General features: G+C 43.6%; 1 protein-coding gene across 10 annotated transcripts in view; it reads right to left on the bottom strand.

The window, feature by feature from the left end:
- ctnnd2b (catenin (cadherin-associated protein), delta 2b) overlaps positions 1-21,900 on the bottom strand; it is a 775,275-nt gene that overhangs the window by 76,682 nt on the left and 676,693 nt on the right. For all 10 annotated transcript variants that reach the window (XM_078415264.1, XM_078415272.1, XM_078415320.1 and 7 more), the window contains 2 exons: positions 5,711-5,828; positions 2,482-2,667 (listed from right to left, as the gene is read on the bottom strand). In XM_078415264.1, coding sequence (XP_078271390.1) covers positions 2,482-2,667; positions 5,711-5,828 — 304 coding nt within the window. The remainder of the gene's footprint in view (positions 1-2,481; positions 2,668-5,710; positions 5,829-21,900) is intronic.

Below are 21,900 nucleotides of genomic sequence, written 5' to 3'. Positions count from 1 at the left end.
ATTTCACAAACACTGCATTTGATTTGTGCACCTTTCGTGCCTGTTTGCTAAACTGATGCACAATATAAGCACCTTTTGTTTTTAATGAATTTTCAGAGAATGCGCGTTACAAGCAAGGAAAGCATTTATTGCCCATTCCCAACTCCCCTAATAAAGATAGTTATAGAGCCAAACAGCATAGTAAGCCGGCCCTTCGGCCCAACTTGTCCGTGCTGACCAAGATACCCCATCAAAGTTAGTCCCATTGCCTGCCACATATACCTCATATACCTCTTTAACCTTTCCTACACATGTACCTGTCCAAGTGATGGTGGTAAAGCCATTTTATTGAACCTTTGCAGTTGTTCTGATGAAGGTTTTACCCCCACAGTAGTGTTGGGTATGAGATCCAGGAATTAAATGATCCAGTGACTGTAAAGGACTGTAAATGACTCTAAATTTCTAAATCAAGATGGTGAACTACTTGGAGTAAAACTGCAGGTGGTGATGTTTCCATGCGCTTGTTGCACTTGTTCTTCGTGGTAGCAAAGGTCATGGGTTTGGTTGGTGCCAGTGGAATTGGCTGGATGAGTAAAATGCTGTGCATTTTGTAGATGATAAACTGATGATGGTCGGGATGAATGTATAGGGTAACAGAAGGGGTGCCCATCAATCAGCCTGCCTAGCCTTTACTTTACTTTAGATTTTCTTTTAGATTTAGAGATACAGCGCAGAAACAGGCCCTTCGGCTCACCGGGTCCGCGCCACCCAGCGATCCCTGCACATTAACACTATCCTACACACACTAGGGACAATTTTTACATTTGCCCAGCCAATTAACCTACAAACCTGCACGTCTTTGGATTGTGGGAGGAAACCAAAGATCTCAGAGAAAACCCACGCAGGTCATGGGGAGAACGTACAAACTCCGTACAGACGGCGCCCGTAGTCAGGATCGAACCTGAGTCTCCGGCGCTGCATTCGCTGTAAGGCAGCAACTCTACTGCTGCGCCACCGTGCCGCACATACTTTAGTTTAGTTTAGAGATAGTGCGCAGAAACAGGCCCTTCGGCCCACCGAGTCTGAACTGACCAGCGAACCCCGCACACTAACACTACCCTATACACACGAGGGGTAATTTTTGCATTTATATCAAGCCAATTAACCTACAAACCTGTACGTCTTTGGAGTGTGACTTTGGAGTAGCTCTATGACTATGAACTTATGAAATACTGTTAAGGCTGGTTAAATTGAAAATAAAACAGAGGTGTTAGCAGACGTTTGTGAAAATAGAAACAACAGTGACAGAATCAAGATGGATAAGTGGAACAAAGACTCAGATCAGCCATGATCCAGCTGAACAGTGATTCAGGTTTGTGGAGCTCAATTTATTTGTGTGTCTGTATTCCACAGTACATGTCCAATTCCATGCTGAAAGTTACTTTGACCTACATTCATTACCCTTCCCAGCAGCGTGTTTTAGATCATCACAGTCCATTCCATTTTAAAAAATCTCCTTGTGTTTTTTGTTGTTCTTTTGCCAAAAACCCAGCAAGAAATTACTTCACATGGGACCTTTGAGGGAGTTTTGTGTCTGTTACCAGATGTTTCATTTTTCATGTGCATCGTCAAGGGAACTCCTGGCTCCCAGGATTAATAAAGAGGTGATGTGACAAAGTTAAGGGGAAGGGAAACATTTATAGCTGTTCACTCAACTCCACAGTCTCAAACGAAAGAAAAAACAGAACTGAAAGCAGGAATAGATCATTTGTATCTCAACGAAAATAGAACAGTACAGCACAGGAACGGGCCCGAACTAACCTCAACAACTTTAAACTTACATGGACTGTGGCTCTGGTTGCACAGATAGCCCTGGTTTTTGCACTAATATGGAGACCTCGTATTACAATTACAATTTAGTGAATTTTAAAAAAAAAAGCATTTTGTTAATGTGTTTTGCGTTTATTGGCCTATTGAGCTGCTCCGAGTAAGAATGTTGTTATTCCCTGGTTAGTACATATGACAATTAAACACCCTCGACTTCTTGAATGCTCATGAATTGCAAATATATTAATCCCCAGTCAAACTTGCCCCTTTCCCAACTTCCCATATGAGCTGGGCCCATTCCCCATCAAACGCTCCCCACTCCTGTATCTGAGCTGGGCTTGTTCCCATTCATGTTCTCAAAGAGTCATTGAGTGATACAGTGTGGAAACAAGCTCTTCAGCCCAACTTGCTCACACATGGCCAACATGTCCCAGCTACACTAGTCCCACCTGCCCGCGTTCGGTCCACATCCCTCCAAACCTGTCCTATCCATGTACTTGTCTGTTTCTTAAACGTTGGGATAGTCCCAGCCTCAACTACCTTCTCTGGCAGCTTGTTCCATGCACCCACCGCCCTTTGTGTGAATGGGCTGGGCCCTGCCTCAACTACCTTCTCTGGCAGCTTGTTCCATACACCCACCGCCTTATGTGTGAATGGGCTGGGCCCATTGATCACCTGGTTGTGGCCCTTCTTTTTCTTCTTCTTCTTGCCCCAACAACTCGAGCTCTCGCTGTCCTTGCCATTGCTGTCGCTGCACAGCAGACCGTCAAACTCGTCCGTGCCCATCTGCTGCCCCACGGCCGTCTCTGCTGCCAGCCGGTAAGAAAGGTTCCTCAGGATGCAGACACAGTTCTCAATTGTCTGTGGTGTCAAAACAAACATAGTGAATCATGTTGCACCACAAAAATATACAGGACAGAAGGAATCTATTTTACGCATGATGGTTCTTCAAAAGTGGCATCTAATTGAGCAATTAATAGACAATAGACAATAGGTGCAGGAGTAGGTCATTCGGCCCTTCGAGCCAGCACCACCATTCAATGTGATCATGGCTGATCATTCTCAATCAGTACCCCGTTCCTGCCTTCTCCCCATACCCATATTTTTTCACTTCAGATCCAATTCAAGTAAAGGATAGAAATTTTGCTCGGCCAATATTCAGGGGGTTATTAAAGGCACTAGTGTTCAAGTAGTTAGCCATGAGACCTCTAGATGGCACCGGCTTAACGTAACAAATATATTTGCAGTAATAAGCATTAATTTCCTGCACTGGGTTTACTGGCCAAGTAATGAGCAAATGTGATAAGTTTTGAGAAAAGGCAGGTTGAGATTTTGATTTTGCTAAGCTATTAGTAACGTACAGAGTTTTGCTTGGATATTCACGTCCAAGCATTCATCTATTCCTGCTTGAAAACACACACATAAATAATAGGAAATGCCATTAGCATTGGTGTTAATGTGACAGCAAGTTCTCGCACATCCTATTCCAAACTTCCACGATAATTAAAATACAACACTTTCATTCCAGCATAATTAAAGTGACATGTTAAGCATGAAATCAATTTGTTTTGTTGCCACCAGTAGTCGGTCCCCACGTCTCTCCTGATTGCCATGGGGTTGCTGCAGGTACAGCCTTCACTGCTAACACCAGTTTGCATCCCTGTGATTTGTGGACAAAATCATTTTCTATGGGCGAGAGAGATTGGCTCTGACCTCCACTAAAAGATATGGTGTAATTTGGGCTGCATATCTGAGGAAGGATCTGTTGGCTCTGGAGAGGGTCCAGAGGAGGTTTACAAGAATGATTCCAGGAATGAGTGGGTTATCAAATGATGCGCTATTGACAGCACTGGGCCTCTACTCGCTGGAGTTTAGAAGGTTGAGGGGGGACCTCATTGAAACTTACAGAATAACGAAAGGCATAGATAGAGTGGACGTGAAAAGGATGTTTCCACTGGTGGGAGAGTCCAGGACCAGAGGTCATAGCCTCAGAATTAAAGGGCGCTCTTTTAGAAAGGAGGTGAGGAGAAACCTCTTTAGCAGAGCGTGGTTGATCATTGCCACAGAGGGCTGTGGAGGCCAAGTCAGTGGATATTTTTAAGGCAGAGATAGACAAATTCTTGATTAGAACGAGTCTCAAGGTTTATGGGGAGAAGGCAGGAGAATGGGATTAGGAGGTAGAGATCAGCCATGATTGAATGGTGGAGTAGATTCGATGGGCCGAATGGCCTAATTTTACTTCTCTAACTTGTGAGCTTGTAACGTCTTGTTTGGGTTTTGGATTGTGGGAGTTTGGAGGGTAAGATGATTAAAAAGTTGATTTTATATCCAGTTGTCAGATCTAGGAAATCAGCATTGGTGAATCACACAGTGGATTACTTTGACAAGCAAAACCGGGCCACTTTTGGCATAATATGGAGTTCTGGTATCTCACCAATACCCACTAAGCTGTTACACAAGTAATTAAACAAAGGCTGTTATCAGTCTGCGCGCCAATATTGATTAGGGATTTGTGATAGACAAATTGGTGGGACTTCTCTGAACAATGGCATATACTTGATAGACCCAAATGGCCTCCTTTTATCATCATATCATATCATATATATACAGCCGGAAACAGGCCTTTTCGGCCCTCCAAGTCCGTGCCGCCCAGCGATCCCCGTACATTAACACTATCCTACACCCACTAGGGACAATTTTTTAAAAATATTAACCCAGCCAATTAACCTACATACCTGTACGTCTTTGGAGTGTGGGAGGAAACCGAAGATCTCGAATTTCAAGGAATTTCAAGATACGAGAAAAAAACTATCGAATGAAAATCTGAGCAAGTTGGTGGCACACACGATCCCCTGCAGTCACGTTCTAAAAGCAACTACACTGGTTCCTTTTCCCTTCTCAGGTTATTAATTATTTTCTGACACTTGAGTTCATAAGTCATAGGAGCAGAATTAGGCCATTTGGCCCATCAAATCCACTCTGCCATTCAATCATGGCTGATCTAACTTTCCCTCTCAACCCCGTTCTCCTGTCTTCTCCCCATAACCTTTGACACCCGTACTAATCAGGAAATGTTTGCAAGGACTCTTTGATGTGAGTTGTTAGGTTTGACATCATTTGAATCGGGACCTATCGTAAAGCCATACATTTTTGTCAGGCTCCCCTTGCAGTCTGGTCTTCGTGGGCATGGAGCAATAGTTCCCCCATCACGACGACTTAGCACAAACTCACACCTGAATCTAAAGCTGTCTGATTTTAGTTTACTTGCTCCTCACGGCACAGCCAAACTTCAATTGCCGCCCTCCCATGACTTATTCCTTTCTAATGACAAGCTCACAATCACCAGTGGTCCTGATGCTCGAAGGTCATTGATAATATTCAGGGTACTGAGGATTGCTGCCTATTCTGTTCTACTTCAGTGTAATAAGATCAACCATTAGCTCGGGCCCTGTGCGACAATCAGATAACGGAATACTTACTGCTTCTCAGAGTGGATAGCACAATATGCTGGGCGTCATTATTGGTCTGATGTTCAATGAATAATAATAAATATGTAATATTGCACCCAAAGACCTTTAGTTGCATTCGCAACACATGTAATGGAGAGGGCTTCAGATCAGAAGATGCTGTCTTTAATGAAGACTTCTTATATTCTTTAAAAATATATATCTCAATTGCAAGAGCTTATACTGATTTATTGATACAGGTGTCGCAGATGAAAAACATTTTACGTGTGATCCTCCATAAAATAACTTGGGGTTTTTTTAACATTCATTTTGGGGAGCAATGATTCTCTTTGAAGTGAAATATATAAGCGACATCAAAGAGCCTAAGTTTGAATATCCACCCCAACCCATTTCCTTGCCTCACATGTTGTAAAAATAAAATCTGAGATTGGGCAAACCTTGCTGTCAATCTCACTGCTCCCCAGAGCGGACTGAATCACGAACAGCAACGCATCTGTGAGGCCATCGCATTCCCTCATCCTTCTCCGGGCTTCTTCTCCGGCTGAGCTCACGTTCCTGTGAAGGAAACACAAATGGCAGTCAGCAACTGTGAGGGAAGGAACTTCAGATTCTGGTTTAAACCGAAGATAGGCACAAAAAGCCGGAGAACTCAGCGGGACAGGGAGCATCTCTGGAAAGAAGGATATGTTGAAAGACTGGAGCGACTAGGCTTGTATACACTGGAATTTAGAAGGATGAGAGGAGATCTTATCGAAACGTATAAGATTATTAAGGGGTTTGACACGTTAGAGGCAGGAAACATGTTCCCAATGTTGGGGGAGTCCAGAACAAGGGGCCACAGTTTAAGAATAAGGGGTAGGCCATTTAGAACGGAGATGAGGAAAAACGTTTTCAGTCAGAGAGTTGTGAATCTGTGGAATTCTCTGCCTCAGAAGGCAGTGGAGGCCAATTCTCTGAATGCATTCAAGAGAGAGCTGGATAGAGCTCTTAAGGATAGCGGAGTCAGGGGGTATGGGGAGAAGGCAGGAACGGGGTACTGATTGAGAATGATCAGCCATGATCACATTGAATGGCGGTGCTGGCTCGAAGGGCCAAATGGCCTCCTCCTGCACCTATTGTCCATTGTCTATTGAATGAGTGACGTTTTGGGTCGAGTCTGAAGAAGGGTCTCAACCCGAAACGTCAACCATTCCTCCTTTCCAGAGTTACTGCCTGCCCTGCTGAGTTACCCCAGCTTTTTGAGTCTATCTTCACTCAGCAACTCCTGTGTTGTCGCAAACATTTTTTCAAAACCAGAGAGTTTTGACTGCAGTTGTGTCCTGAGATTAATCTTCAGTTCAGTTTTAGTTTAGTTCAGTTTAGAGATACAGCATGGAAACAGGCCCTTCGACCCAGCGAGACCGCGCCGACCAGCGATCCCTGTACGCTAACACTATCCTACACACTAGGGACAATTTGTAGTCTTTACTGAAGCCAAATTAACCTACAAACCTGTATGTCTGGAGTGTGGGAGGAAACCGGAGCACCCTGAGATAATGGATGTGGTCACACTGAGCGTGTACAAATTCCGTTCAGACAGCACTCGTCGTCAGGATCAAACCCGGGTCTCTGGTGCTGTAAGGCAGCAACTCTACCTTTGCGCAACCATCAGTTCTATTGAATATACGGTAGATGTTGGAAGATTGCAATAAAAACAGAAAAAAGGTAGGAGTAGCTGTGGGACTAAAACTGAAATCACTAAATTTCCAGTTGATGATCTTTCATCAGAAATATTCAGAAATTTAGTGATTTCAGTTTAAATGTGATAGACAATAGACAATAGGTGCAGGAGTAGGCCATTCGGCCCTTCGAGCCAGCACCGCCATTCAATGTGATCATGGCTGATCATTCTCAATCAGTACCCCGTTCCTGCCTTCTCCCCATACCCCCTGACTCCGCTATCCTTAAGAGCTCTATCTAGCTCTCTCTTGAATGCATTTAGAGAATTGGTCTCCAGTGATAGATGCGAGGAGTCTGCATGTTCCCCCTAAGAGCACAAGGGTTTCCTCCAGAACTCTGGTTTCCTCCCACATCCCAAAAGATCAGAGAGTTAGTAGGTTAGTTGGCCAGAGTAAATTGCCCCAGTGTAGGTAGAATCTGGAGGGAGATAATGAAAATATCTCCAAATTCCATTTAATCTCCATTAAAAAATTGGTAGTTGCACAGACTCGGTGCGCTAAATGGCCTGATTTTGTGCAGTAGTGGAATGAAAAGAAGGTCTGAAGAAGGATTCGGACTGAAAGAATCACGTCCTTTCCCTCCAGAGGTGCTGCTTGACCCGCTGAGTTACTCCAGCATTTTGTGTCTATCTTTGGTATAAACCAGCATTTGCAAATTCTTTTTATTACAGTATACATGTTAGTTCTGCAGACCTGATGGAGATTAATTTTATACATTTCTGAATAAACGTCTATTCATTGTACTTCTTAAAGTGAAGCTCCTGTTGGTGTTGACTGGCAGAACTTAAACTAATGGAAATATTATTCTGAAGCCCACATGTATAAATCTTTAATTTAAAATTCAGATAATTATCTGCCACAATTTCTAGAGTATAAATTACCAATAAGCATTGATCGAAAATTGTAAAACACTTGCAACACCAAAATTATTAAGATATTTTCTTGACCATAAGCTGTGGATGTTGGCTTCAGTTTACGGAGTCACATTGCTTGTTATTACCAATATGTGAATTGCCTCTGAAGCAATTCCCCCTTTAATCCCAAAGCAGGTATTGAATGGCATTAATAACCATGGCTTAGAAAGTCCTGCAGTATTCCCAAGGAAATCATAAACACTCCAGAACAAAAGCCTCCCCGAGGGTTATTTCTTCCAACTGTGTTTTCATCACCACTCTTAATGAAACAAGTTGACTTTCTTTGCAAATATTTTTGGCAGCAAAGATTGACAAGGTAGGTTTACCTTGTGAAAGAGAGGCAAGTAGCCTTTAACACCAATCAAGGCTGGAGAGTGATGTAGGCAGTCTTCTTTACTTTCGTCAAAGAGAGGAGGAGAACTTCTTGAGGTGTCCTCAATGTCTGTCAGTCTTCTTTACTTATTTTGATCGACTAAGCAGGTTCTATTCCTAGAATTTTCCCCTTCTAATTGGCCTGGTATATTATCTCTTTTTCTAGATTATATAGATTAGGAGGAGAGTGTGCTTACTGAATAATGAAAGGCTTGGATAGAGTGGATGTGGAGAGGATGCTTCCAATAGTGGCAGAGTCTAGGACTAGAGGTCATTGCCTCAGAATTAAAGGATGTTCCTTTAGGAAGGAGAACAGGATGAATTTCTTTAGTCAAATGGTGGTGAATCTGTGGAATTCTTTGCCACAGAAGGCTGTGGAGGCCAGGTCAATGGATATTTTTAAGGCAGAGATAGATTCTTGATTAGTACGGGTGTCAGGGGTTATGGGGAGAAGGCAGGAGAATGGGGTTAGGAGGGAGAGATAGATCAGCCATGATTGAATGACGGAGTAGAATTGATGGGCCGAATGGCCTAATTCTGCTCCTATCACTTATGACTTAATGTACATTTGCTTTGTTAAAGGGGGTTCTTTGCCACTGATCTGGAATGGTTTCATGGAAGGTTCCAAACTAGTTACTTGGTCACTTACGACCTCAAATGGTCATGTAATATTTTGGTTAATCAATACTTAAAGTGTTGGTATACCTAAAGAGCCACCCCTCATCATAAACAAAGTGCAAGTTGAATATTTAAGTTTTCAGAAGCTTTCAGAATAAAAAATGCAAACCAGCGAGTCTCATCAAAAATAATATAATAATATATTCCTTTATTTGTACCACACCGGGGAAATGTTTGCTAGTCTTGTCGCTTATGATGTGCTTCTATTGTGAACACATTTCAAGCCTCAGGAGTCATTTATCATACTTAAAAACTATGTAAAGTTACCACTGAAATTGCATATTTGATTATCAATTATTGTCTTGGCACCGAAGAGGTATATAAACAAAATGTATTTTGAGTTTGGATAGATTCCATCTGGTCTCCACTGTATGTTTGCTTATGCTCAATAGAAACTTGATAGATCTGTAGCTTTAGAATCTTTTAAAGTCATGACAGGCAGAACTGAAAAGGAGGTGGGTATCTCTGTTAATAAAAAAAATGACTTTAGTACAGTCGTGAGAAATGGCCACAGCACAAAAGATCAACATAAATATAGTCAGAAAGGGTCCCGACCCAAAATGTCATCAATCCACGTTCTTCAGAAATGCTGCCTAAGTTACTCCAGCACTTTGTGTCTTGTTTTACAAACATAATCAGTTTGAGTGAAGACCAGAAACAGCAAGTGAAATAAGTCAGCGTGACTCATCAAAATGCCCCCTATCTATAGCTGCACTGCAAGATTAAGCATGAATAGAGAAATAATCAAACATTAAAAAGATTCTGAGGGGGGCTTTGCAGGGAAGGCGCAGATGGGATGTTTCCCTTCATGGGGGTGAATAAATTAAGGGCATAATATTCAGAATAAGTAGGTTGCTTATTTAACTTGGAGTTAAGAGGAATTTCTTTTAGAGGGCTGTATGCCTTTGGATTTCTCCACCCAAAAGGAATGAGAATGATTCACTGAGTCTAAACAAGGCTGAAACAGGCAGGTGTTTGAAATATCAGGGTGTCAAGAGTTATGGGGGAAGAGGGGGGAATCAGAGTTGAGGACAAGTTCAGATCATCCATGATATTCTTTGGAGTGCAGGAGGTTGACAGGTAATCTCATAAAGGTGTATAAAATCATAGGGAATAGGCAGGGAGAGTGCACAGAGTCTTTTTACCAGGGTAGAGGAATCATAAACAAGAGGGCATATGTTTAAGGTGAGAGGGCCAAGAGTTAATATGAATCTCAGGGGGCAACTTTTTCACTCAGCGGGGGGGGGGGGGGGGGGGGGGGGGGGGGGGGGGGGGTGGTAGGTACAGGGAACGAGCCAGAGGGGATAGTTGAGGCAGAAACATAGAAACATAGAAAATAGGTGCAGGAGTAGGCCATTTGGCCCTTCGAGCCAGCACCGCCATTCAATATGATCATGGCTGATCATTCAAAATCAGTACCCCGTTCCTGCTTTTTTCCCCCATATCCCTTGATTCCCTTAGCCCTAAGACCTAATTCTAACTCGGTCTTGAAAACACTCCAAAGAGTGTTAAACAACAGCATTTAAAAGACACGAGAACAGGCACATGGTTTAGAGGGATATGAGCCAAACACGGGCAGGTAGAACTAAGTTAGTTCTTAGTCAGCTTGGAGGAATTGGACTGAAGGGCCTGTTTCCACGCTGTATGACTTTATGGCTCTGTGATGTTGGTGAATGGTGGACAGGCTTGAGAGACTGTCTAGTCAACCCCTGCTCCTATTCCTTATGTACACACAGTGAAGGGTTCCCTCCACAATGGTACAGTTGTGACTTTGCAAGAAGAGAATGAAAACACCAAAATCTCTGTTTAAAAGACAAAGCATTTTATCCAGGATGTGCTGTCCTGTGACATTATTGTGACCGGCAGAGTTGCTGAGCTGGGCCAATCCATATGTGAAAAATCCTCTCAAGTGACATCCCCGAGATCCAGTCAGTAAATCAATTATCCTGCAACTAGTGTTAATGGCTGTCTGTTCAAACAGGTGTTGCATCCGATCAGCCATCTTCTCGCAAACATCGGAGCACGGTGACAGTATCTCCTCAGTGGAAAGCTGTTCATTACGTGAATATGATTCTGTGACAATCTGTCTAAGTGGAATTTGTCAACAATTATTAAGCTACTCCATTCTCATCATCCACGGTGCCCAGGGAACAGCCCAACTGTGCCTGGGTGGCACATCACCTCTTCCCTGTCAGAGCGTGAGATGCAGAAAACCATTGCAATTAGGGTTGCCAACTGTCCCGTATTAGCCGGGACATCCCGTATTTTGGGCTAAGTTGGCTTGTCCCATACGGGACAGTCCTTGTCCCGTACGTATTAGACCCGGTAGCTGGGGGGGGGGCAACGTAGGCCCGGACGCCGACTAACAGAGGTTGCGTAGCACCCTGCCTCCCGGCCCGGGCGGCCGCCTTTGGTGGAGCGGCGGTGGGGGGGGGGGGGGGCGAGTGTCAAGTCGAGTCCTGTCCCATCCCGTCCCAGTGTGGGGATGTTCAGTGTGGTGGGTGAATGGGAGCGGCTCTCCCACTGACGGCCTTCGGGGGCAGGGGCTGCGCTGATGCTGCTGGACTCTGGGCGGCGTGGGGAAGGCGCTGAGCCGGCCGGGGAGAGGAGGGGGGATGGGGGAGCCAAGGGCAGGTCCAGCGCCACGCCCAGCCCAGGCCTCGGCCTCCACCAGCGCCCAGTCTTACCGCCGCTGCTGCCGTCTTTTCCCTTGGTCCACCTCAGGCTCACGGCCCTGCAGTTGTACAGGGCCCTAGTGAGACCGCACCTGGAGTACTGTGTGGAGTTTTGGTCTCCAAATTTGAGGAAGGATATTCTTGCTATTGAGGGCGTGCAGCGTAGGTTTACTAGGTTAATTCCCGGAATGGCGGGACTGTCATATGTTGAAAGACTGGAGCGACTAGGCTTGTATACACTGGAATTTAGAAGGATGAGAGGAGATCTTATCGAAATGTATAAGATTATTAAGGGGTTGGACACGTTAGAGGCAGGAAACATGTTCCCAATGTTGGGGGAGTCCAGAACAAGGGGCCACAGTTTAGAACTGAGATGAGGAAAAACTTTTTCAGTCAGAGAGTTGTGAATCTGTGGAATTCTCTGCCTCAGAAGGCAGTGGAGGCCAATTCTCTGAATGCATTCAAGAGAGAGCTAGATAGAGCTCTTAAGGATAGCGGAGTCAGCGGGTATGGGGAGAAGGCAGGAACAGGGTACTGATTGAGAATGATCAGCCATGATCACATTGAATGGTGGTGCTGGCTCGAAGGGTCGAATGACCTCCTCCTGCACCTATTGTCTATTGCCCGGTCACGTCCAGGCCCAGGCTCCAGCTGCTTCCCCCGGCACCAGGCCTGGCTCTCCCGCCGCTAAGGAGCTGGCAAACCCGGCCCCCAAGCGGCCGAGCCCTGCTCGTACCCGGGGGCCGCGGAGGAGGGCGAGGAGAGAGCGGTGGCCGAGCTGGGTCACAGGCCTGACCGCCGCAAAAATACTGTGCAAGTTCTGAACCGGGCAAAGTAAACCAAACTGCATCGCTGACAATGGGGTCTGGAATCAGTCTGAGCAAAGCAGGAAATGGATCTTGATTTTTATGCAGAAAAGACATTGATTAAAATAATGTAGATATATATGGAATTTTTTTCCTTCAAGAGATACGAATTTAATAGAAGTTTAAAAATCAGAAAAAAAATTGGTGGAGCGGGAGCTCGTGGCCGCTGGCTGGGTGAGGTCAAGTGGGGAGGCGTATTTGGGAGTGAGGAAGTTGGCAACCCTAATTGCGAGAGAGCCTGCTGTATAATGAGCAGTGGGAGAGTCTAGGACTAGAAGTCATAGCCTCAGAATTAAAGGACGTTCTTTTAGGAAGGAGATCAGGACACATTTCTTTCGTCAGCGGGTGGTGAAACTGGAATTCTTTGCCACAGAAGGCTGTGGAAGCCAAGTCAGTCTATATATTTAAGGCAGAGATATAGATTCTAGATTAGTACAGATGTCAGAGGTTATGGGGAGAAGGCAGGAGAATGGGGTTAGGAGGGAGAGATAGATCAGCCATGATTGAATGGTGGAGTAGACTTGATGGGCCCAATGGCCTAATTGTATTCCTCTCACTTATGACCTTATGACATGAGAAGTATTATCAGTCAAGGGAGCAATTCTCTGATTCCTTCACAAACCTGTTGTTAGGTCAGAGTCCTAAAATTATATGCATTAGTAAACAACCCCCACTTAATAAGAGATGCAATGAGATAATGATTGAGTGGTAAGCACTGTAATGAGAGCTGCCAGATTAAATGGTATTTTACACAACTTCATCGCGGCAACAAGACCTGGAAGGTTCTCGAATGGGAATGGAGAAAGCAGATCACAGAATGTGAGATACCACATTGTAGGATAGCAAACCGGAAGATGGAGGGTGAAGCCAGCAACCAATGTGAGGTGCACATGAAACACTCTCTTCCAATAGGTAATGTCCATAATTGGGCAGAAATTTGGCTGGGTTCTCTATGGCCCTCCATGTCCTCAGTTTACTGGTCAGAAGTCAGGCAAAGCAAGGATCAATCAAAGCTAATTTTTAATGGTTTTTACAGCAAAGTTTTGCAACTTGTTCTGCCCTTCAATTTATTAAAGTAATTCTATTGAAGTTGAATTATGGATGGAAGTTTGCGATTTTATTTTCCTTACAGTCCTAGGTCTGGGTAATACTTTATCAAAATGATAACAGGATAAATCATGACTGTAATCAGACCAAGTGTTGGCACTTCTGAGATGTAAACTACTTTTCCACTCCAGAAGAATTATGTAATTGTAACTAGATATGTACTTCTCTATTTCATGTTAGACGATGTGTTTTATAGGCCTTGCAAATACAATATTGAGCTCATCTCCAGAGCATTTATAGTGATTAAAAACAGTGAAACAATATTACAAATTTACGAGGCTGACAGTAATTTTAACACACATGTAAAGCCTTCATTCTGGTTTCCAGAAACTGGATTCATATTTTTAATTTTCAATCCGGGAACAAAAGCCAGAATATATAAATATGCCTGGAGAGAAAAAGGAAACTGCATATGCCTTTCGCTAAAACAATGAACTATATTTCAGTTACTGCTTTGTACTATTAAGACTAATAAGACTCCATCAATACTGGTTGCCAGAGTTTAACCACCTTATATGCAGCTGCCCATTCAATCAGGTTATGGACAGTATTGATTTTGTAGGAGTAGTGAAGATTTCCATTTAACATTGTAGATCCACCTTAGGGGCTATCAACCTTCTTCTCTTTGTCCGAATGGTGGGAGCTAATAGGGGGGGACGGGGGGGGGGGGGGGGGGTCCATGTGTGGCTTTCGCCTGAACAGTTGTATCAATGGTTTTACTTCCACCACACCACTGAATAATGCAAGAGCATTATTCACGAGTATAATAGTACGATGGAGTAAAAAACAAACGTTGGAAGAACTCAGCAGGTCAGGCAGTATCTGAGGAGGGAATGGACAGGCAGTGCTTAGGATCGGGAGCCTTCTTCAAACTGGAGAAGGGTCCTAACGTGAAGGGTCTATTACCTCCACAGATGATACCTGACCTGCTGTTCCTCCAGCTTTTTACTCATGCTTCGAGCAAGTGCAGTTTCTTCTGTCATGAGTTGATGATGAAGACCATGGATAGGTTCCAGTGGGAAAATCTTTGCTCAGCTCGGCCTTTGACACCCGAAGAAGTGGTGCCGAAAGTATCACAAAAACATGGAACCGAGCTTACTTCAGTGAAGAATTTAGGATTCTTTGTAACTCAACACATGAAATCACGTTTTCCTCTTTTTGCTGGAAACTACGAATTCCATTCCGTGAAACAAAGATGAAAATCTATTGCTTTTGTGCCAATTGATGTCTTCCCTCGTGATTTTCTTACAACCTAACTCAAAAGGGAGATAGAGGAATTCTATTTTAGGACTTTGTTCCTTCGAGCGCAGGGTTGAGGGGTGTGGACTGTGGAACAGCATCCCTCTCCCCATCAGAACTGCCCCCTCCTTTAAGTCCAGGCTCAAAACCTATTTCTACTCCCTAGCGTTTGAGGCCCTCTGAGGGAGCGCTGTGAACTGTTTATGTATGTGCTGTTATGTTTGTGTGCCATTGTATGTTCGTTCTAAGTACCTGAACTGATGTACAGCACTTTGGTCAACGTGGGTTGTTTTTAAATGTGCTATACAAATAAAATTGACTTGACTTGACTTGACTCATATAAGAGGAACAGATAGGGTAAAAGAATCTCTGCATTCACCCTGAATAGGGATTCAAGAACTAGGACATATGTTTACAGGAGAGGGGCAAGATTTAATAGGAACCTGAGGGCAACTTTTTTTACTCGAAGGGAGGTGGATATATGGATTGAGCTGCCAAAGGAGATAGTTGAGGCAAATACTACAAGAGCACTTAAGAACACTTGGACAGGTACATGGATAGGAAAGGATGAGAGGGATATGGGCCAAATGCAGGAAAATGAGACCAACTCAGATGGGGCAACATGGTTGGCATGATGAGTTGAGCTAAAGGGCCCGTTTTCGTGCTGTATGACTTCATGACAGAGTATGCAATAATGGCCGTTCAATACATTTAATAATATGTCCCACCAACCAAAAACCGGCAATATCTAAGTGAAGATGACCTCAGTGCTGGGGTGGGAACTTGCTATGTACGTATGAGCTGCTGTCATTACTACTTCTTTGGCACTCCCTTGGTTGTCTTGCATCCATCTTGGTTCCATGGGCTCTGTAATGACTGATGTGGCCCATTGTGGGATCAATTCATTTGTCACAGATGGAGCAGGATATCCCTGACAAGATGGACGGTGGATAGCTGTGCTTCTTTCACCGTGTCATAGATTCATACAGCACGGAAACAGGCCCTTCAGCCCAACTTGTGCATGCTGACCAAGATGCCCCATCTATGCTAGCCCCACCTGTCCACGTTTGCCCCATATCCCCCTAAGCCTTTCCTATCCATGAAGCTGTCCAAATGTCTTTTAAATGTTGCTAAAGTATACGTCTCAACTCTTTCCTCTGCCAGCTCGTTCTATGTCCTCCGGTTTCTCTATGCCCAATGCGTGTAAGCAAGGGACTCAATCCCATCCCAAATGGTCCTACCTCACTTTGAGCAGTCATGGTCGGGGGTTCCCAGAGGGAAATATTTTTGCACATCCTTGAACCTTTTCTCCTGTTGGTCAGGTACTCAATCCCAGTGCTTAGAAGAGAGTGACTACTAAATAATTTGGAGCATTTTGACGCCATGAAAAATGGCACATAAATGCAAGTGTTTCCCTCTCTCTTTGAGACTATCACACAATTCAATAACAGTTTGCTTCGGAGAAGGGTGCAATTACGCACAGGAGGGCCGGGAAATGAATCAATGTTGCTTGTTAAAACTCAAGCTCTGTCAAGAGTGGAACAGTTTGAATGATCTGTGTGCTGTAATCTCTATGATTACCAGACCAGGACATGGCTCTCAGCTGTTACATGGCATTCAAAGTTTAGTTTCATTTTTTTGTTTAGAGAAAGTGCGCAAACCGGCCCTCCAACTCACCGAGTCCGCACAGACCAGCGATCCCCACACATTAACACTGTCCTACACACACTAGGGCCAATTTACAATTATACCAAGCCAATCAACCTACAAACCTGAATGTCTTTGGAGTATGGGAGGAAACCGGAGACCCCGGAGAAAACCCACGCAGGTCACGGGGAGAACGTACATACTCTCTGGAGACAGCATCCATAGTCAGGTTCTAATCCAGGTCTCTGGTGCTGTAAGGCAGCAACTCTACCGCTGCGCTACCATGCTGCCCTGTTGTAACCTGATGCTTACAAGATGGATTATGGTTCATCCAGATGGTTGAAAATAAACACAATAAAATTCACAAACCCAGTTGGTATCTCTGGAGGAAGCCATTCTGAGAGAAAGGCAACTTTCTTGGTGAAAAATGCGAATGTGTCAGTACTTTACCTGGTCGGTGCCTGTTTGAACCCATGCTGAATGATAGGAGATGTCTGACAATGTACATTACTACAAAAATTATAGCTGTAAGTCACAGAACACATGGGTAGGTACAATCAATACTGCAATAAGATAGGCACATAAACACAACACAGTTGAATGGTAATTATGAGGATAATTATCCATTATATTGTTCTCCTGGAGAATGTGACTTTGAGACATTTGTATATGGCCAGAACACACAGTATAATAATAAGGGACTCAGAAACAAACTGGTGACCCCAGGTCCTCTATTGTCTGGTGAAACTAACTCAACCACACCCTCAAGTCCCCTTGATGTCCACTGCTGCTTAAAGCATGCCACCAGTGACATCTTCTGCTGAGAAACCAGCTCCCTGCTGAATATTTCTAAGCCTTTCCAATTAAGCCTTTCCAGAACCAGTATAAGGGGGAGGCCATTTAGGACTGAGATGATGAAAAGCTTTTTCACCCAGAGAGTTGTGAATCTGTGGAATTCTCTGCCACAGAAGGCAGTGGAGGCCAATTCACTGGACGTTTTCAAGAGAGGGTTAGATTTAGCTCTTTGGGCTAAAGGAATCAAGGGACATGGGGAAAAAGCAGGAAGGGGGCACTGATTTTGGACGATCAGCCATGATCATATTGAAGAGCTGGCTCGAAGGGCCGAATGGCCTACTCCTATTTTCTATGTTTCGAACACTGATAGGAACTGTTTGCAGAAATATTCAGAGTGCCAGCTAAATCCAAAGAATCACCTGCTGTCAAAAAGATGGAATATTTCTAACACTATATGTGAAATTAAAGGACATGAACATTTCCCGCTAAAAATCAATGCTCCAGATTGGAAAAGTGAGCCAGTCCTGCATTTTCTGAAAAGTTACATAGCTCCTAAACCTTATACAATTAAAAAGTCCTTAGAATATATTCACAATTGTTAAAGAAGTCAATTATTGGGCATCAAACATTTTTATTGAGATATTAAAAAATTCGCTAATGAAAACTTATTTTTAAATGTGGAACATCTGAGGAGAAAGCAAAGACCACGGCCAATAACTACAGACTGTTCTATCTTTGTACTTTGTGAGGAAGAGGTGACATATCAACAAACATCATCTACCAGTGAGAATTTATTTTGTGCGTTTGATTAAACTCCAACATAATTTAACTTTGGATGGCACAGTGGCCTGGCAGGTCGAGTCGCTGCCTTACAGCGCAAGAGATCCAGGTTCGATCCCAACTGTGGGTGCTGGGTGTATGGAGTTTGTACATCCTCTCTGTGATCACATGGGTTTCCTCCGGATTCTCCGGTTTCCTCCCTCACTCCAAAGGCATACAGGTTTGTAGGTTGATTGCCTTTGGTATTAAAAAAATCGTAAATTGCCCCTAGTATGTAGGATAGTGTTAGTGTAAGGAGCGATCACTGATCGACGCGAGCTCGGTGGGCTGATGGGCCTGTTTCCATGCTGTTTCTGTAAACTAAACATATTTTGTGCTTTTGATTAAACTCTAATTTAAATATAGCATATACTTCATATGATCCACACTCCTATCTACATGCCTAGCATGACATCTGCCATGATTAAAGCATTCTTGCCACTTAAGACTATGGGTTCAAGCTGCCTTCTAGACACCCGAGCACAAAATCCAAGCCTAGACTTTCTGGAGCCCTGTCAGAGGCAAATGCAACAGATCTTGCAGCACCCTTCAAAGAAGAGCAGTGCAGTTCTTCTTGGTGGCATGGTCATTATTTATCTATCAATGTCGCTTAAGTTTAGGTATCTGACCATTGTCTCTGCAATTTCTGACAGCTGACAGTGCACCAACGGTGATGCTGTTCCAATATTACCATAGCATCTACATTAAATAGTAGTTAATTTCCTGAAAGCATTTTTGAGAGATCCAAAATGCAAGCTCTTTTTTCACTACGGCAGACATTTAAAATGCCTTCAAATCACAGTAATTTACATATATATATATATATATATATATATATATTATATATATATATATATATATATATACACACATACATACACACACACACATACACACATTCATATATATATATATATATATATATATACACACATACACACACACATATATCTATATATATTTAATATCCTAAGCCTGAACCAAATCTTCCACATCCAGCTCTAGGGGCTAGTGGAATCAAGGGATATGGGGAGAAGTTGGGCACAGGTTACTGATTGTAGATGATCAGCCATGATCACAGTGAATGGCGGTGCTGGCTCGAAGGGCCAAACGGCCTCCTCCTGCACCTATTTTCTATGTTTCTATCCCAAAGCACATCACAACTAAACTTCTTGCAATTCCTACTTTATGTATGACTTTTCCTACACCATGCCATGTTAGGAGTTGATCCTAATCCAAAACTTGACCAATCTTAACCATTCACTGGACTCGGATCTTCCCCTAGTTTATTTCTTGTCTCTCCTATTTTCTATGTTTCTATGCCTGAGTCAGCACTGAGAAATGCCTCTTCCAAAGCAATTGTTCAGGAGGTTGAAAATCCACTAATCTGGCCACATTCTCATTTCGGCACAAGCAACTGCAAATGCTGGTTTACAAATAAAAGACAATAAGACAAATAACTCAGCGGGTCAGACAGTATGCCTGGAGAACAAGGTTAGGTGTTTTATCAGGTCAGGAGCATTCGTCTTCTGAAGAAGGCTCCTGACCTGATACATCACCTACCCATGTTGTGCATACATGTTGTCAGAAGCGCTGAGTTACTCCAGCACTTTGTGTTCCAATCTGAGCTTTCTATTTGACCCCAAAGAATCACACACGTGGCTTTTGCTCCTCTGCCTGAGATAGAACATAGAAACATAGAAAAATAGAAAATAGGTGCAGGAGTAGGCCATTCGGCCCTTCGAGCCTGCACCGCCATTCAATATGATCATGGCTGATCATCCAGCTCAGTAACCTGTACCTGCCTTCCCTCCATACCCCCTGATCCCTTTAGCCACAAGGGCCACATCTAACTCCCTCTTAAATATAGCCAATGAACTGGCCTCAACAACTTCTGTGGCAGAGAATTCCACAGACTCACCACTCTCTGTGTGAAGAAATGTTTTCTCATCTCAGTCCTAAAAGACTTCCCCCTTATCCTTAAGCTGTGACCCCTGGTTCTGGACTTCCCCAACATCGGGAACAATCTTCCCGCAGCTAGCCTCTCTAACCCCTTAAGAATTTTATATGTTTCTATAAGATCCCCCCTCAGTCTTCTAAATTCCAGCGAGTATAAGCCTAGTCTATCCAGTCTTTTTTCATATGAAAGTCCTGCCATCCCAGGGATCAATCTGGTGAACCTTCTCTGTACTCCCTCTAAGGCTAGAATGTCTTTCCTCAGATTAGGAGTTGCATTGAATCACGAAAATGATCTATACTTTGATGGAAGAACCAAGAGGAAGGCCAGTTATAATCAAACGGAATGGTGAAGCAGTCATAGGAGGGTGAATGGCCTTTTCCTGCTTCAATTTCTTACTTTGCAAAGTTCTCAACTGTCAATAGAACTAGGCCCCACTTTGTACACAAGAAACTTCATGGTTTAAGTCAATAGACAATAGACAATAGACAATAGGTGCAGGAGTAGGCCATTCAGCCCTTCGAGCCAGCACCGCCATTCAATGCGATCATGGCTGATCACTATCAATCAGTACCCCGTTCCTGCCTTCTCCCCATACCCCCTCACTCCGCTATCCTTAAGAGCTCTATCCAGCTCTCTCTTGAAAGCATCCAACGAACTGGCCTCCACTGCCTTCTGAGGCAGAGAATTCCACACCTTCACCACCCTCTGACTGAAAAAGTTCTTCCTCATCTCCGTTCTAAATGGCCTACCCCTTATTCTCAAACTGTGGCCCCTTGTTCTGGACTCCCCCAACATTGGGAACATGTTATCTGCCTCTAATGTGTCCAATCCCCTAATTATCTTATATGTTTCAATAAGATCCCCCCTCATCCTTCTAAATTCCAGTGTATACAAGCCCAATCGCTCCAGCCTTTCAACATACGACAGTCCCGCCATTCCGGGAATTAATCTAGTGAACCTACGCTGCACGCCCTCCATAGCAAGAATATCCTTCCTCAAATTTGGAGACCAAAACTGCACAAGTCCTAAAAGAGTAAACGCAAACACAAACTTTGTAACAAAATATCATAAAATTATGATACAAAAATTGAAAAAAAAAATTAACTTCAATCACCTCATCAACTGGATTCCAAAAGAAAATCAGTTTACTATGTCGCAGTAACATTGTAACACACAGTAACATAATCATATCAACTTCTTTCACATTAAAAGATATCGATTTCAATTAATTAAAAAAGTAATTGCATTAATCATGCAATTGTAAAGGTAAATTGCTTTATTGTGCTGACCAGTATTTTTGAAATGTCCAAAGTAAAAAGGGAAGGGAAATAATCTCAAGATATGGAGAAATTGGACTTGAATGCCCAGGAGCCAAGAAGACTGCAAAAAGTTGTGAACATTGTCCATCTCATCACGGGTTCTGACCTCTCCACCATCGAAGGGATGTACTGAAGTCGCTGCCTCAAAAAGGCAACCAGCATCATCAGAGACCTACACCACCCTGCCCCCCCCCCCCATTGGCCTTCCTCTTGGTTCTTCCATCAAAGTATAGATCATTAACAGTGATTCAATGCAAGCTGACAACTTCAATAAAAGCAACACTCTGATTACATACTTCAAATGACAGTCGCGTCTGGTGTTCAAGACAAAATTGAAAAAAGACCGGGATTTTCAGTTTGGTTTAGTTTGGAGATACAGCAGAGAAATAGGCCATTCGGCCCACCGAGTCCGTGCCGATCAGCGATCACCGCACATTAACACTACCCTACACACACTAGGAACAATTTTACACTTGTACCGAACCAATTAACCTACAAACCTGTACGTCTTTGGAGTG

The sequence above is a fragment of the Rhinoraja longicauda genome, chromosome 2 (assembly GCF_053455715.1).
Source record: "Rhinoraja longicauda isolate Sanriku21f chromosome 2, sRhiLon1.1, whole genome shotgun sequence".
Classification (NCBI taxonomy): Eukaryota; Metazoa; Chordata; class Chondrichthyes; order Rajiformes; family Arhynchobatidae; genus Rhinoraja; species Rhinoraja longicauda.
Note: the sequence above shows the minus strand (reverse complement) of the source record. Positions and strands in the feature narration are given on the sequence as shown.